This window comes from Canis lupus, chromosome 34 (assembly GCF_048164855.1).
Source record: "Canis lupus baileyi chromosome 34, mCanLup2.hap1, whole genome shotgun sequence".
Taxonomy (NCBI): domain Eukaryota; kingdom Metazoa; phylum Chordata; class Mammalia; order Carnivora; family Canidae; genus Canis; species Canis lupus.
Window position 1 is genome coordinate 13,736,564 of NC_132871.1, and position 18,132 is coordinate 13,754,695.

Genomic DNA, 18,132 nt, shown 5'->3' on the forward strand with positions numbered 1-18,132 from the left:
GGGCCTGGTGCGGGGCTCGATCTCACAACCCTGAGATCATGACCTGAGCTGAAATCAAGAGTGGGTCGCTTAACTGACTGAGCCACCCAAGTGTCCCTCCAAATTTTTATGCTTAAAGGAAGAATATTTCCCTTTACTGAAAACCAATCTTTTGACAGGCTCCTCATTTCTCGAAGAGGCTGAAAGCAGTTTGTTTTTGACAAGTAAACATCTTATCTATTTCCAAGGGGATTGCTGTGTATTAAAAAAAGTCTCCAAGCTTTTCCGGAAGAGGAGCTCACTAGCTCTGCTTTACTGTTTACTGGCACTTTTTACCACCATTTTAGCTTGCATCTCCAAATCAAGTTTTTAATGAAGAGTAGTTCTCTTCCTCTACCTTCATAATATGCATTCAAACAGACATTCCTATCAGTCTCCTCCCCCAAGGTTTTTGGAGCTGCCTCTACTATTTTCCACACATATTATATCCCATTTTTCTAGAACCACTAACAAGCAGTGCATTAGGTATCTGGGAATAATCAGATCCAGGCACGAAAGTGGAATTACTTCATCTCTTGCATCCGGGGTTCTTTAGCTCCAACCCTGAAGACAGTCCCATTAAAAGTATCTGATCTCTAAAGAGAATGAGTACCATGTACTGAAATAGCTAAGCCATTGATATGGCCAGCATTTGATATAATTTTATTTTTTTATTTTAATTTTTTAAAGATTTTATTTATTTATTCATGAGAGACACCGAGAGAGAGAGAGGCAGAGGGAGAAGCAGGCCCCATGCAGGGCACCTGATGTGGGACTTGATCCCAGGTCCCCAGGATCACACCCTGGGCAAAAGGTGGCACTAAACTGCTGAGCCACCCGGGCTGCCCTGATTTTAAAAGGCATTCTTCCCTTTAGTTTCCCTCAAACAGATAAGGATGAATCATTACTAGAAACTGCATTTCGCAGTCAACAGACCTCGCAACCAACTAACTCAACCTCCTGAAGTAGCATCTTCCCAATAGTGAAAGGATAAAAACATTAAATGGGTAAATTGAAATAATTTCCAAGGGAAGTGATTGACAACAAAATGTCTTGAGGGAAAAAAATCAAAAAGCAAGTCAGAAAATGTCTCTCTAGTTTTAAGTGCCTATTCACAAAATATGACACAAAACTTGGAAGATATTTTAATACATACATTAAAAGGAGGGCCTGTTTAATTTACAGAGAGCTGTTATAATCTAATAAATTGTAGATACAACACAGTAGACTACCAGACAAAGGATATAAATTGGTCATTCATTCACAGACAAAAAACAAACTATAAAACAAACAAATAAGGGGATGCCTGTGTGGCTCAGTGGTTTAGTGCCTGCCTTCAGCCCAGGGCGTGACCCTGGAGACCCGAGATCGAGTCCCATATCAGGCTCCCTGCATGGAGCCTGCTTCTCCCTCTGCCTGTGTCTCTGCCTCTCTCTCCCTCTCTCTGTGTATCTCATGAATAAATAAATAAAATCTTTAAAAATAAAAAAAATAAAAATAAATAAAACAAACAAACAAAAAAATCCAACACCGCAACTGCCAGGAAATATTTTTAAAGATACTTCACCTCACTCATGACTAGGTAAACAAAATAATAATTATAAGATAGCAATTTTTTTCCTGGAAAAATTTTCAAAGTTTGAAATTACACATTGTTAAAACATACAGTAAAGTATGAATTGGTGCCAACTTTTTAAAGTCTAGTTAGAAAATATTCATCAACTTGTAAATTTCACACATGTCCATATAATTCCATAGGTAAGGACTTACTCCATAAACATACATCAAGATACGTGTAGAAGAATGTCCACTGCAGCACTGTTTACAGGAACAAAAGCCAATGTAACTGCCCATGAACAAGGATATAAATAAATTGTGGTAATCCAGCCAATGAAAAACTCTTAGCATAATGTGACTAATCAGAGTGCACTGAGACAGAAGGATCTCTAAGACCCACTAAATGGAAAAAAAGCAAGATATAGATAATATGAATGATGTAATATCATTTGTGGAAGTATATAAGTTTAATGTAATACCATTATAAAGTTATTGCTCATAATAAAACACCCCAAAACTTAGTGGTGTAAGACATGGCTATGTATTATTTCTCATGATTCTGTGAGTTTCCTGAGCAATTCTTCTGTTGGCATCACCTGGGTTTACTCAGGAGGCTGCAGCCCACTGGGAGTTGGTTGGGACTGAATGGACTCACTTCTCTGGGTCCTCAACTGGTATGGCTGAAACGACTGGAATGGACCACATGGTTCTTCTTCTCAGGTGTCTTCACATGATAGAGGAAGTTCCTTGGGCAAGATTAAAACTGTAGGACCTCTGTAGGCTAACACACAGTCAAACACAGTCATTTCCATAGCATTCTCTTGGTGTAAGCATGTCTCAGGGCCAGTCTGGATTCAAGAAGAGGAAAGCAGACTCCACCTCTTGGCTGGAAAAACAAATTTGGCCAATTTATGGCCATATTTTACCTGCCACTCTAAATATGTACATATCTACCTATCTATAGCTACATCCTTCTGAAATGTTATTGAAGAAGCTACAGAAATAATTACTCTCAGGAAAGGAGCAAAGCGGCAAAGGAAAAGTAAGAAACTTATTTTCAGTTAATGCATTTCAGCGCTGCCTTCATAGGCATATCTGTGCAGGTACATAGGGCCTCATGCCCAAGGGCTCTGAGCCCTCGGTGTAATGCTCTATTACCATCTTGAAATTCTTAGTGATTTTATCTTTGAACTCATGTTTTATAAGTGAGGTGCAATAGAACAGTGGAGCATGTATGTGAGCAGAGACAGTGCAATGTGCGTGTCCACTTTTCCTTGACACCCTTTTCACACTGAGTGTTCACAATGCCTGGTGAGAACAGAATTCCAGTGCACTCGTGTGGCATGGGAGTTCAACACAACTCAATGCAAGTACACAGTAAGCATGCTACACCTTTCAATGAGCAAGTCCAGGTACTGACAGCTCCAAGGCCGCATTTTCCATTCTAATCAGAATTTCCTTTGAACACAGAAAAAGTGTGATGGTACTGACAAAGGAACTCTATCATATCCTTTCTTATTCATGCTACTTCCCTGTGTGACCCAACCACTTACATGGAAAATAATGACATAAAGGGAAAAGAAAGCTAGGGCAACCTAGAGTTCCTTTTCCTGAATCCTGCCTTAGTGATCTGTCAGCTACAGATAGAGAGTATGGGTAGAACTATGTGTATCATGAACCGAAATAAAAACAGTTGAATTAGTTTTGTGCATGGTTTCTACTGTCCCGGTAAGAATATAATACACATGCATATACAAGCCAGGAAATATAAATTATATCATTTTGATGAGTCCACATACAAGTTAAATGTCCTTATATGTGCATTTAAAATTGTCATTGCACCATAGGCAAACAAAATTTGCACTAATAATTTAATTTTTTCTTTACTTATAATATTAAATAGCAAATAATAAATCTATGGTGAGTTGATCTAGAAAATGCAAAAGAAAGGAAAAAGACTTTATATTTTAGCACTGCTAGTGATACTTTCTTCCTCTGAGGAGAATAAGGGATGTTCATTTTTATTTTGCGCTGGGCTCCACAAATTTGTAGTAGACTTTGTGCACTTGAATTTGTATATACCTGTCTTGCTTTTCTGCATTAAAAAATAGGTTTCTTTCTACCATACCCCATCCACTCTTTCATTTGACATTTAAGTTTTATGAGCTTTACATTACCCCTTACCTCAAATTGACAGTTTGTTTTAAAAAAATTATAAAAAATAATAAGACCCAGGGAACACAGCTGAAAGAAGACAGGTACCCAAGAAACATTTTCATTAAACAAAGGCAATATTTCATATTGTTATTGCTGCTCTTTTTCTTTTGTGGGCCAACATTCTCTGTGATTTATAGCACTGAAACCATGGTCAGCACAATGAAATTAGGTAAGAATAATATGTCAGATTAAAAAAAAAAACAAATCCAATTTTATGAACTCAATTCATGACAGCTGCACTGTCAACATAAATATATATTCTCTCAAGGGCCATGGATGCAAGGTCATCTACGCCACAAGGGATGCTTGTCTTGATTGGTACATATACATCAACTCAGAAAATGTAAAAGATACGTAGAGATTATTTACAGGGAGAACTTCTTGGAAAATTAATGCCAAAAGAATTTCCCATGTTTTATTTACTAGCATGGTATCAATGTGATATCCCATAGCTATAATGATTAAATACCTTTATTCAAATTGAAGGAGGTATTTCTTTATTTACCTCTTATACTTTCAATATTGCTAATCATGTATATTACCCTGAATTTTCAACAAACTTATTAGTTTGTAATAACTAAAAATTAAAATGAATTTGTATATACTACAAAGACTCCTATAAGCCTGGTTAGGGAAGCCTGGGTGGCTCAGCGGTTGGGCGCAAGCCTTTGGCCCAGGGCATGATCCTGGAGTCCTGGGATCGAGGCCCACATCCCTCCCCTTCGGGGAGGCCTGCTTCTCCCTCTCCCACTCTCTCTCTCTCTCTCTTTGTGTCTCTCATGAATAAATAAATAAATAAATTATTAAAAAAAAAGAAACACAGTCACATTTTGCAATAATGTTCTCAGATTTACAACATCACACCACGTCGATAGAAGAGTCAAGTTGTTGGAATTTAAATAAATAGTAAAGGAAAAGGAAAAAGTAACCTGAATCCCTGGTAGGTATGTTAGAGTCAATTTGTGTGAAGACTGATTTAAAATGTCTTGATATTTCTACAAATTTTTAAACTTTTTTTTCTTTCTCAAGAGGTTGAGGAAAAAAGAATAAAATGTAAGCTTTGGAAGTCTTACCCAATAACCAACCAAAGAGAATATTCGGCATGAAATATTCTACAGAAGAAGCCAGTAACAGTGGGTTGCTTCTGGCAAAGGAGCTAGTGGTTAGCACAGGAGTGAGAGAAAAGCATGTTTTTCATTATATATATATTTTTTTCATTATATGTATTCTACTGTACTTTTTGAGTTCAGTTACCATGGGTATGCACTACCTAGTCTCAATAAAATAAATTTCTTTAAATAAAAAACAAAGACAATTATTGTTTTGCATGATGGGCCATGCTATAGCTAACTTTTAGAAGTACCATTGTCTGAAGGCGTCCAATTAGCATTGTGGGCATTATTATGCGTGGGTGGTGTTGGGGGAGAGGTATGGAACTGAAAATACAAAACCACACTTCATGAAAACTTACTATTAAAGTTCAATCATTTTGGAACTGGACACAAAACACTCAAATGTGCTCTTTTAGAGAGGCGATGGATCCATAAATTAGAAATTTTTATTTTAAAACAGGCTTTGGTAGAACCTCTTACTGCAAAGCATTTGTTTTGAGGCTGGAACTTGGCATTTTTCCTAATGATTTCTTTTCACTACAAGAAGAGTTTCTGGATACCAATGTCTCAGGCTGAAAGCCACAATGAAAATTTATCCATCATCTCCATTCTCACATCACAAATTCTGTAAAGATTCTTTGAGAGTAAATGTTCAGTATTCTCCTACATAAATGGGGAACAGACTCTATGGTCTGATCTATATCCTGATTTTGTAGAAGGTGGTCCTTAATCATTGTGGGGGGGGGGGCGAGAGGGGCAACAGAGCCCTTTCAGATTAGGATGAAAGCTATAGACCCTCTTTTCAGAAAATGCACACACATAAAAATTATCAGAGGTTTGCAGGTTTCTCAGTAGCTCATCTGTGAACTCCCCATATCCCATGAAATCTGGATTAGGGTCACCTATTGTAGACCAGTGCTCTTTTCTGACACCACACATAAACCTATCTGATAATGGACCAAAAAAGTTATCCTATTACTAGTGGGCAAAATGCTAACATTTGGGTCTAATTTTGAATTCTTCCTAAGTAAAGGGAAAAAAGGGCTCTTTATTTCAAAAGTTTCCAAAACTGAATTCTGGATACTTAAACTATATTCTTGAGACTAAACTGATAATAACTTATGACTAAAGAACTAATGAAAAGATAAGAGTGACTTCTGGCACTTATTTGGTGGTCAATAAAATTCATCTTTTATTGTTAGTTTTTATTCACATGCAGAGATCCACCATGTGAATGTAAAATCCAAATGACCACAACGATTTTTAACCAGATCTGATCTCAGATCACGTCACGGATTACCACAAATCGGATGCTCTAGGGGGCTCACCTTCCTTCTCCATCAGATTGAGAAGAACCTGCCAAGTCCCACAGGAACAGAGAGATAAAAAAGGGGGACGCAGAGTGTTCTGTGCCTTCTGTGACCCCTAGGATCCAGGCCAATGGCTACTAGGAACTCTGGCTGCACCAGAATCAGCAGTCTCCACTAAGACCCCCAATTCATAAAGACCTGCAAATCTGGGAGTAACCAAATAGATCCCAGAGTGTGTGTATTAATGGTCCTTAGTTCCCTCTGGGTCAGGTTTGAAGCTACATTCGGCCTCTTGCTCAGGGCTCTCTCAGCCCCAGAACTTCTCAGCTTCAAGGTTTCTCAGTCTTTTGGAGGAATAGCAGAGCTCTGGGCCTCCATTTTCCCTGAACCTTAGCAATCCCAGGTGCTAGACTTCTATTCCCAGCCCCTCACCTGATCTCAACCTGTCTTATGGTCATGATCTCTTTCATCATCTGGACCCTCATCTCCTCTGGAGGCAACCCAGCCTCCTCTTGGCCTTTCATTCACAGACAGATCTGGTTTACAAAACCAACAATTACAAGAGGTAACACCTACGTGAAGGGGCTGTCGTCGTTCATTCCTGGTGTTATTCGGGGGGAGGAGGGGTGGAGACGGAGAGATGTTAGGGGAGACAGCAATTGGGCTGCATCTTGGGACAGGTGGAGAAAAGAGAAAAGAGGTGATAGGAGGTAAAGGGAACACATAACAGAGATGGGGAAGGCACAGGCAGGAGCAGGAACGAGCAGGCCCAAAGATGGAGTCTGCTTGGGGATGTTTCATGAAGGATCTGACCTTCCATTCTCTGGCTTAACACTTTTGGGCTTGCTACATGTTTTTGCTCTAGGGAGCAGAAGAGCGTGGGGGAGGACTTTGGGGACGGAAAAGAAGGAGCTTAAAATCCTGTGCTGTTCTCAGGAAAGGCTAGGTGGCTCCAACAGTTCTTCTTTCTGTGAAGAACTTGAGGAGACAAGCTCGTCCTGGAACTGGGAGGGTCGTTATGAACATGCCTCTGTGTCCCACCAAAACAGACGTGTTCCTGCAGTAGCACTTGTATCCTCTGCTTGTGTCTGGTGGTATTTTTCTGTCTGCCACTTCTCTGTCAGCTCTAGAAGGACAACACACACAAGGGGACTTTCTCTGGAAACCATTCTGACTCTCCCTGGCAGTTACTATCTCCTCCTCCCACTCACAGCCCCTGTGTGCACCTCTGCTATAGCTCATATCATCAGATTTTAAAATTTAGTTTCATATGTTTATCTTCATTAGACTGTGAGCTCCTTGAGGGCCACACGCTATTCACATCTGTGTGCTCAGTGCCAAATACAGCACTTGGCCTTTCACGAATGCCCAACTAGTGCTTGCTGATATGATTTAGGTTGAGAGAAATATTTGCATGAATTAATAGAGGTAATATGGCTGGAAAGGATGTACGTCCCTGGGTATCAGAGAAAGTAGTACTAGGCATCTGGGCAGACATGTGTGGATCTGAACTCCATCAGGGCACCTGGGTGGCTCAGTGGTTGAGCATCTGCTTTTGGTTCAGGTTGTGATCCCGAGGTCTTGGGATCAAGTCCCACATCAGGCTCCCCAGAGGGAGCCTGCTTCTCCTGCCTATGTCTCTGCCTCTTTCTGTGTCAGTCTGTCATGAATAAATAAAATCTTAAAAAAAAAATGAACCCCTCCATCTGTATCTATCCATCTCTACCTTCCGCACCTTTACTGGGTGCTTCCTTGGGGCTAAGGGATTGATGGCATTATATCATTTCTTCCTCCCAACCATTTGCAACAGGATTATTGTTAACCGCCTTTTACAAATGAGGAAAGAGGTTTAGGCAGTAAAGTCCTTGCCTAAGGATACAGAGCTGGGCCAGAATGCCATCCTGATCTGGCTGATTCCAGGCCCTGGTCTTTAAAAACCAAGCTGCCTCCCTTAGCACTGGCTAGATGTGAGGAGAGACAAGGGAGGGAAAAGTGATGATGGGATGGAATTGAAGAGGAAGAGATAAACCACAACTGATGATAAAAGGAGGCTGGGTAGGACACAGAGAAGCAGGAAGGGAAAAAAATGAATCTAAAATACCCAAGTAAACTTGGTGTTTCCTACAAGTCCTTTTTCAGTTTGTGAAATGTTTAAAAGTTTGAATAAAAATTTGGAGGGCAAAAAGATAAGTCCTATATTTCAGACCTAAATGAAGCCAGGAGAAAGGGCTAGGATGAAGGAGAAGAAAGTATAAAGCCACAGGCAGAAAGCAAGAAAAATAATTTCAGGAAGATGGAATACCAACTCTGCTAAAACTTCTCTAAAAATTTCTTAACCATGTCAGGACTCATACTAGTTTTGACTATTATGCACATGCTTGTAATGATTATTATCAGGAAGTCATGTGATGATTTTAATTTATTAAATTTCATGTATTAATTCTTGAATTCAGTATAGCCATTCACTAAGTATAGCCATCTGCTATGTATGACAAAATCTTTGGTAATTACGGAAAGAAAATGTCAATAGAGGTAGTGTGATCCACAATGCAATTTTCAGAGAAGTAGAAGACTTCTCTGGGCTTAAAGCTATTTAAAAAATTTGTAACTTTTTGATAAGTAAATACTTTTTACAGTGTTGTTCACAAAATTGTTTATGTTCCTGAGTAGGCGGATCTTTTCTCTCTTTAAAGATTCATTTATTTATGAGGGGGCAAAGCCCAATGCGGGGCTTGATCTCATGACCCTGAGATCATCCCCTGAGCCAAAATCAAGAGTCAGATGCTTAACCCACTGAGCCACCCAGACATCCTAAGTAGGCAGATCTTTTATTAAATGCCATTTCTGATCATTTTACTACATATTTCCCCTTTTCCAAGTTCTATTATGCTTTTAACAGGGATTAGATATAAGTTGTTACAGAGAGGTTTTTTTTTCCTTTTTCAGTGTATTTGCACTAGGCAATTCCATGAATTTTAGACAAAGTAAAGCATAGACCAAAAATGCCCTCCAAACAAATAAAGCCCACAACAAATAGCAAAGACCTAAAAATAAAAAGCCATTTTCATCAACACTTATTGCTAAAAGCTGTGCTTTCCCTAGAACTACTTTTTTTTCCCCTAGAACTATTAAAGAGGTAGACACAATTCTGGACAGTGAAGAAAACAGTTACAGATGCTCAAAAAAGAGGACTCATTTGGGGTACCTGCCCCTCAAATAAATAAATAGAATAAAATTTAAGAAAAGGATTCAATTCACTAACTTCAGAAGATACCCCAGTAACACTCATGTCTCTCTCAAAGGTTACTTAGAGCAGTGTTTGCAGGTGGGGACATGGGGCAGTGGGAACTAAAGGCTGGAGGGTTCCACCATCAAATCACTGGGATCTTCACCAAAACCAAGCAGAAGAGCAGTGGAAGGGACACGGGTTATGGTACAGATATCCAGAAACGAAATTTTTTTTTAAAGATTTTTATTTATTTATTCATGAGAGACACAGAGAGAGAGTCACAGACAGAGGCAGAGGGAGAAGCAGGCTCCATGAAGGGAGCCAGACGTGGGATTCGATCCTGGGTCTCCAGGATCGCACCCTGGGCTGAAGGCTGCGCTAAACCGCTGAACCACCCGGGCTACCCCAGAAACGAAATTTTAAGAAAATTTTTTCATAGTTGCTAAAATAGGGTTATAAGAGATACATTATAATATAGATGTTATAAGAAATAATTGGAGCCAATACATGAATTTATGAGAGCATTTGAAAATGTTTTGAAGAAGAGAGAAGCAACACAAAAAGTTTTTAAAACTCCTTCAATTCATGCAGGCAGCACCACTGACTAAAACACATTATTGCTTACATGTGATTTTTCAAATCAGCTACAAACAAAAAATATCTTTATAAAACAAACTAAAAAAATCTTAAACCACAAAATAGGCTTTTTGTTACGGATCTAATGGATTTAAAATTTATATACTTTGAATTCATGAAAAGTGAAAAGTCAACAGATCAAGATAAAATATTTGCAGGAATTACAACAAAGGGTTAATATCTTGATCAAATGAAGCTTTCATATAAACTGATAAATAAATGCCAATGTATGGGTGAGTAACTTGGTCCTGAAAGAGGAAATATAATCAGGAAAGAAATACATAAGAAAACCTCAACCATCCCAGCAATAATCAAAGAAATACAATGACAATAATAGTGCCTCTTATAATGGAGGAAAATATGTAATGGTCATGCTGGCCAAGGCTGGATGTAATAGGCATGCTCAAATACTCCTGGTGGCGGGATAAAAGCTATTGAAAATAAATGTGATCATACTTATCAAGAGACATAAATGTTTTCATACCCTTCAACTTACTATTCTTTTTCTGGGAATTTATCTTAGAGAAGTGATTCTCAAAGTATAGTCCAGGGACAGGTCACGGATCTCAACATTCTCAGGAGGCCTATGAGCTCAAAACTCTCTTAATAGTGCGATGATATTACTTGCCTTTTTCACTCTCATTCTCTTACAAAGGTACAGTGTAGAATCTTCCAGGAGCTACGTGATGTGTAACGACAAGGTTGTTCTGACAGATAAGAGAATATGTGCTTATAGGATGGTGGAATTGGGTGGGGGTGAGGGGGACTGGCACCTGATTCTCACACTTTCATTAACCAGACCACACAGGCAACCTCTAATCACAAACCCTCAAATAAAAAACCCTACTCACTGTATCTATTTCTAAAGTACCGATTGCCATTATTACTTAAATCTGGCAGGAACCCCAATTTGGAAGTAGAATGTCTATCTAAGAGAAGGAAAAATCACACTAGGAGATTTTAACAAGGAATAAACATATTGTTCAATCATAGAGCCTTAGCACAGAACGAAAATGCTGGGCAGGTAAATGCAGAAGCAGATGCAAAGGGGCACAGTGCCCACTTACCAAAGCCCACTGCTGGAAGACAAAGGTTCTTAGCCCTGGCTGCCCAGTAGGCCCATCTGGGGAGCTTGAAGAAGCCACTGATGCTCTGGGCCCCTCTTCTAGAGACTCTGGTCTCACTGTTCTAGGGAGGGCCCACACATGGGAATTTCTAACTAGCTTTCCAGGTAATTCTAATGTGGAACTAGTTTTAAGAACTGCAACTGTAAATGATGAAAGATACCAAAAAGTTCTTGCCTTTCAAATGATATAATTTGATACAGTATGAACTGTTGCCTATCCTTTATACTTTCCATTCACATAATTTGTGGCTTTGCCTTCTTGAATTTGCGAACCAAAAAGGAAGGTGGGGGTGGGGGGGAGACTAAATTTTCTAATTCACAGGGCATGTTAAATAATCAACCAACATTTAACTTGGAGCACACCTGATGGAAAGGCAGGATCTAAGTGAAGCTATCTTTATGTTTACAAATAAGGGCCCAGGAGCTAGAGAGCCTTCCAAAAAGTTACCTAGAAGAGTTGGGTTAAACCAGGAATAGATCAGAATTTCAGGGCAGACCATTTGACCGCATCAACAGCCTTTAGAAAGTCTGTCTTGCATTTATTGGTTTGGGCCAGACAGCTCAAAACACTGAGGTTAGTAAGATCAACCATGGGCAAGCCTGCAGGAATTCGGAGAGGCTGACTTTGTGACAGGATTTCCTGCTGCTCCTTCCTCGGTGTCAGACACCCTGCCCCAGTGACTGTGCTCTAACCTCTCCGCAGCAGCCGGGAGACTGCACAGGAGTGGAATTTGGCCCAAACAGAACAGAAAAGTCCCATGACCACAGGGCTTCCTACACATAAAGAGCTTAACAATATCCCCCAGTCCATACCACGAGTTCCTTCTGAGTCTCAAGTTCTTAAAGTTTTCCCAACTGGAACTGCCTTTGCCGGCGGGACCCATTAAACCTCAGAGCGGATTTCTCCAGATGATGACTGAACAACAAACAAAACACAAAGCTAGGCATTTGGAAATGCAACACATGACACCTCAGAGGGCAGGCTGCCCAGGGGCCCCACACAGGAGGAGGCAGACCATGGGAGAGCAGGAGTGCAGACGCCCTGCCCCTTCTGCGTGGTCAGTCCATCAGGACAAGTCTGCTTCAAATGCTATAATTTGGTTAACTGACCCCAATCCTTTCGGGATGTTGAAAGACAGCCTTGTTAGCCGCATAAGAATTCAGAACCAGATTCCTTTGTCTTTGCTCGAAATGATACCCTGGATGGAAACGACTGTCTCTCTGCTCTCCCCTATAATGTCCTCCAGCACACCGTATCTTTCTGATATACCTTCCAATTTGTCTTACATCAGGGTGATTTGTGTTTATGCTTGTCTGTCTTCTCCACTAGATTGTAAACCAGAAGGACAATGTGATACATCTGGCATTTCTGCTTGGTGGGAACCAAGTATATATTTGTTGACTGTGACAGTTTCTTAAAGATGAAATTTTCAAAGGGGCATCAATTAACATGGAGTTGAGAAGCTCCTCAGCAGGCATGCAGAGTGGTAGGATTGCTGGGAGAGTAATGAGGGCCACTGCAAGATCAAAGTACAAGGGGTGGGGGGCAGTGAGGGGTCAAAAGTGAGCTGGCAAATGCATGGCGTGGGTGGCACTTCAAAACCTCTGCTACAACAGAAACAACAACTTCTACAAGATCCTAGTATCCAGTGCACACTCCTGAAACAAACACCCAGAAGAGCACCGGTCAAGAAGCAATGACTACTGCTTACAGCAACCTGCCAGCAGGCCTACCCGCAGCATCTGGGCATTCTTGGCACCTGCCAGCCAATCCTTGATCTGTTCAGACCCCCTGATCATCTTCTGAGAAATACTGAAATCATAGCTTACAGAGAGGGTATGACTTCAAGTCATCAATAATGTAACAGAGTTCCCATAAACACTAAGGAATTCGTAGTCTGAGAGCTGCAGGCAAGATACCCACTGAGCGGCCAGAGGATGAAATACCATCACTCTCAATCTGTTTCCTTGCCCAAAATTCATTTTTAATATATGCCATTCAAATATGTCACCAGATAAATACCTATATTTAATATTAATGTGATAAATGTAACTGGCTAGTTATGAACAACTATCTATGTTTATCTAGAAACGTATTTAAGATCATCAGGTTAAACAAACATATCCTTCACAATCAGAAAAAGACGAGTCACCACTCCCCCCTCCACACACACACACACACCCCACAAATAAAGATGAAATCAAATTATGTCAGTCTTATTGTACATATTTAGGTCTGGTGGAACATAATTAGAAAAGCCAGAGATGTTTCACAGTATAATTCCTCAAACCAAATACAAACTGTGACATATAATATTTCCCCACTAAAGAATAAAAAAAGATCCATTCTGACCTTATAGGGCATATGTCCTTCTTTTTCTGTCTCTCAAAGTTCCCAGACATCCAGGGAATATCTGTCCTTTATTTGGATAGCAAAATACACCTTCATGGCCGATAATTCCTTATTTGTATCTATTAATGTTAAAAGGATCTCAGTCCACAGAGAAAACCAATGCTGGTAGTTCTCCAGAAAAGCTCAGGCAACCAAAGGCAATAGGAAAAGACTTCCTATATACATATACATGTATTTAATTTTAGTTACCTCCTAATAACTTCACTCCCTTCCTTTCTGAGTTTGAATCATTTCGCCACTCCATGGAAAAGCTCGAAGACAGAGGAGTGAGACCCTGGCGCAGACATAAGGTCCAAGTCATCAGAGCAGGCTTCCGCTTGGTTTAAAAGAATCACAACTGTGAGGAAAGTCAAGAGAACCAGCCAACAGGATGTGTGTGGCTGGAGTTCCTGGCATGAAATCTTGACTTTCATGTTTATTTTTGGATGTATTTTTCTTAGCCCTTTGATGCAAATTTCTGGCCTGGGAAGCAACCCTACAGTACAAGCTCCAAAGTGGCCAAAAGTAAGCACAGACTTCTGACTTGGGACAAAGTAGGTCCCTTGGCTTTTGGGTTTCAGCTAGTCCTGCGATGAGGGTGTGGGTCTGAGGATGGGTCACACAGTCCTGCCTCATGGGCCACGGCCACTAAACTTGTTACTTGAAATACCAGCCCACCTTGGAAGCCTATCATTGAAGTAAAAGTGAAAAACCTGAGATTGTGTGCACACTAAATAAAGTAATAAAACCAGCCAAGGGACTGCTGAGATTTTTATGTTCTGATGTTCTTCTGCTTTAAGTGTTCGGCTTTAATTTTTCTGACAGCCCAAGACAGACAGGAACATCAAGTCTATTCAAGCAGGAGCAGATGCCTCTGAGAAGTATATTATTCTAATAAGGTTTTTAAAGCGCATCAGCAAAGACTAAGCTGCTGTTATTTCAATACTTCCTATTCTCATAGTGACTTGAAAGATTATTAATGGAAAAGGACTTTTTCTCCCTGCATAGTCCAAGAAGAGGCAGTGAATGGAAATAACTAAAAAGCTTTTCAGTCCCACAACTGCCAACATATCTGGTAGCATCAAGAAATAAAACTCTCTGGAAATCAGGGAATAGAGACAGTCGTAAAAATATTTCTTCAAAGTATTCATTCTCTTAGAAATATTCCTGCTTACAAATTGCATTCTTTTGCTAAAACAGCAGCATTCACTTATTTCCTCATTTTACCATTCAATTTTATATCTCATAAAGCATGAAATAGATTTTTGGTCACTTAAAAATATTTACTGAGGCCACAGATACATTTGGGGAATAAAGTCTCCTGTATCAATCATTACGTCTGACAATGGTTCTCTGACATGGGATCCCCTGGTTAGAATAAAATCACAATATATACCAGAGTTTCTGGGCAACAATTACAGCTAAGAAATCACTTTTATTACAGCATAGGTCAGACTATAAATTTAAAATATTGCTTTTATTTTTAGACTTTGTAGTTTTATTGCTGTCTTTAAGTTTCAAATGATTTATTCATAAATACGTATTATTATTTTGAACATGCTCAAACATGGCTCACAATGAAGGAAAGCTTCTGGCCAAATGATGTCCATGCAACTGAAACACAGCTAAACAGGTGGTAGACCACTAGTTCAATGACCTCTCTCTCAGTAGTGTCTTTTATGAATTTGATTGAGAGTGCTTCTTGAATCTACTTCTGTGAATACACTAGACTCACCTCATCATTCAATTTCATGTATTTGGAATATTCTATGTAAAGATGTCAAAACATGCTGTAAAGCTGAAAATATCTTCATACAGACATGATGTTAGATAGAAAGTCAACAAGAAAAGCAAAAAAAAAAACTTTGTTGTGGTCATTTATAACCACTGGAAACCTTATCTTATATGTGCTGTGAAAAAAGATTCATGAAATTGGACAGTAAATCAGTTCTTTATTTAGTCCAAGAGCCACTAGCAGTCATAAATGCTCACAGTCTTGGATCAAATATTAATAACTGACATAAAACTCACAAGCCTACCCTTAACTACTCTGCCATTTAACTTTTTCACTGAGGGTATGCAATGCCACTAGTGCCAAAGAGTTTAAATTATGGTTGTCTCAAGAACTAAACATGGTAGGCGCACCTGGGTGGTTCAGTTGGTTAAGCATCTGCCTTTGGCTCAGGTCATGATCCCAGATACTGGGATCAAGCCCTGCATCCAGCTCCCTGCTCAGCGGGGAGTCCGCTTCTCCCCCTGCCTTTGTGTTTCCCCCTGCTTGTTTTCTCTCCTTCTCTCTCCCTGCCCCCGTATCAAATAAATAAAATCTTTTTTAAAAAAAGAATTTAAAAAAAACCTAAACATGGCATTCCAAAACTTTTCAATTAATTTTCTTCTGAATAAAATTCAGAAACAGAACTATCTCGTGTCTCCTCTTCCTTTCTCTCTTCATCCCCCATATTTACTGAAAAATGAGATGTTTTATACTCTGATTCATGTATTTTATTAAGTTCTAAGACCACAGAGGTGTGAGAAGAGGGATGTATTATTGACCAACTCTGAATAAATTTATCATAACTCACTTGAGAAAACATGGCTTTGTTTTTAGGTGAAGCAACACAATGCTCTCAAATCTGACCATAAATTAGCAACTGAAACACGGAAGAAGAGGAGGAAAGAAAGCAGTTTTCATTAGGAAAGACAAAGGATACAAAGAAAAACATCAAGCTGCTTCCTCATTTACATCTTGGGGAATACTTTATTTGCTGTATTTGTAGAGGCTATCGAATAATGCTTCTGATTACATTGATGGGAATAACTTTTTAAAATACACAGGGTGCTACCAATTTAACTTACAACATAATAGACAATATAAAGCAAGAGGTATCTGGGATGAAATTGAATAGGGTTTTTAAAATCTCACATGTAGTTCCCTGAGTGTGTTCTCTTCCTGTAGCGAGCCGATGAAATTTCCCTTAGGTCAGGAAAGGAAGCAGGATTCCCTAGTTTTGTGTTGCCATTAAAGTCCCAAGTGTAAGATTTAAAATAGACTATTTGCTCAGCCTATTAAAGAGCTACTTTTAGACTGTGCTACCTGGTAGTGGCGACAGATCATAATTCTTAAGAGTTAGAAGAAGTAACTCAGAATGCTGGTGGCTGGTCCTCGTGTTTTATCTTTTGGCCCCCTTAAGTGACAACAGGGCATAAATAAGGAGACAAAGCTAAGCAAGAGGGTGCTTGACATAAAATGGACCTACTGTGACATTCTTCAAAAGTAAGCAGTCAAATGAGATGAACATGCAAATTGAGACCCTAGACTCAGGGTATCTAATTTTTACTATTCCTAACTTATAGCCCAACACTGAGCTCCTTACCTCGCCAACAAGAGAGGCATTATCCAGCTTACCTTTCCGTTGCCTTCTTTCTACTACCTGACTGTTCAGGGAGGCTCCTACCTGAATCCTTCCCTACATAATCCTTTCCTTTTAATGTTTGGCTGGCAGGTCTAACTTAGATTTCAGCTGACAGTGCAAGCTTGAATTTTAATTTTGCCAATGAGTATTATTTACTAGTGTAATAAACAGCTGAGTTATAAACTCTATTATCTGATATAATCAAGGAATAGGTATTCTGAACATCAGATACTTCATAGCACATCAGTCCTATAGATGTCATCAATGGACCACTCATTCAAATAGAAATAAAATCTATTTCATTATAGTTATATATACTCTGAAATAATATTATGACTTGGTAGTTTTTTTTCCTGTATTCTCCGAGTAGAACAGAAGCCCTTCCTGGACAGCAGGAGCTCAGCCAATCTTGTTTGCTGCTACGTCCATACGTGACACAGAGGAGACACTCACTGAATATTTGTTGAAAAACGAATAGGAGAATAAACCTAAGTCAATCTTTTTAATTTAGAAGGTAATTTAGAATCTTACAACTTCTTAGCATTATCACACAGTGTATATATGTACAATTGCTCCCATTAATCAAGTTCTGACTAACACAGATTGCTAGATAATGGAGTTTCTTGCATTTTCATTTTAGCCAACTGTTAAAATGTTGACTGAGCATGTAGTTTGCATTCTCTACTTAGTTACACGAACAAGCAAACAAAATAAGTATCTGACTAATCTCCTACTCACTGTGAGGTTCCAGTCCCCCACCTATAAAATAAGAAAGCAGACAAAAACTCCATCCATTCTTCTCAGCTCACTTAAGTCACTGGCAGAGGAGATCAGAAACCTGCTCTGAGGTTACAGATGAAGGGCTGGACCCACTGAGCTGCAGAATCACATGACAAATTTGGGATACCAAAGACCACCCTGAATATCAGTATCCCCATTTAGTAATTTCCCTTTAAGGGAAATATCTGTGGAAAACAGCCCTAAAATGTCCTCAAACGCAATCTAACTACCGGATCAAAATAAACTAATGCATCACCCGTAGTAAAGCATCCAGACATGACAAGCCTCCCAATGTACTCAGCATCACCTTTGACGTTTTCTTGCCAAAAGTGTTTGATTTGA

At 39.4% G+C, this 18,132-nt stretch overlaps 1 protein-coding gene across 9 annotated transcripts in view; it reads right to left on the minus strand.

Moving 5' to 3' along the window:
* The window catches only part of RAPGEF4 (Rap guanine nucleotide exchange factor 4), a 283,342-nt gene that overhangs the window by 197,373 nt on the left and 67,837 nt on the right, over window positions 1-18,132 (minus strand). For 2 of the 9 annotated variants that reach the window (XM_072811408.1, XM_072811409.1), the window contains exon 1: window positions 13,559-13,873. The exons of 6 other annotated variants lie outside the window; for them this stretch is intronic. In XM_072811408.1, coding sequence (XP_072667509.1) covers window positions 13,559-13,608 — 50 coding nt within the window. In that variant the 5' untranslated portion in view covers window positions 13,609-13,873. Of the gene's footprint in view, window positions 1-13,558; window positions 13,908-18,132 lie in introns of those variants that run through there. One more of the 9 variants, XM_072811413.1, reaches the window with a different exon arrangement.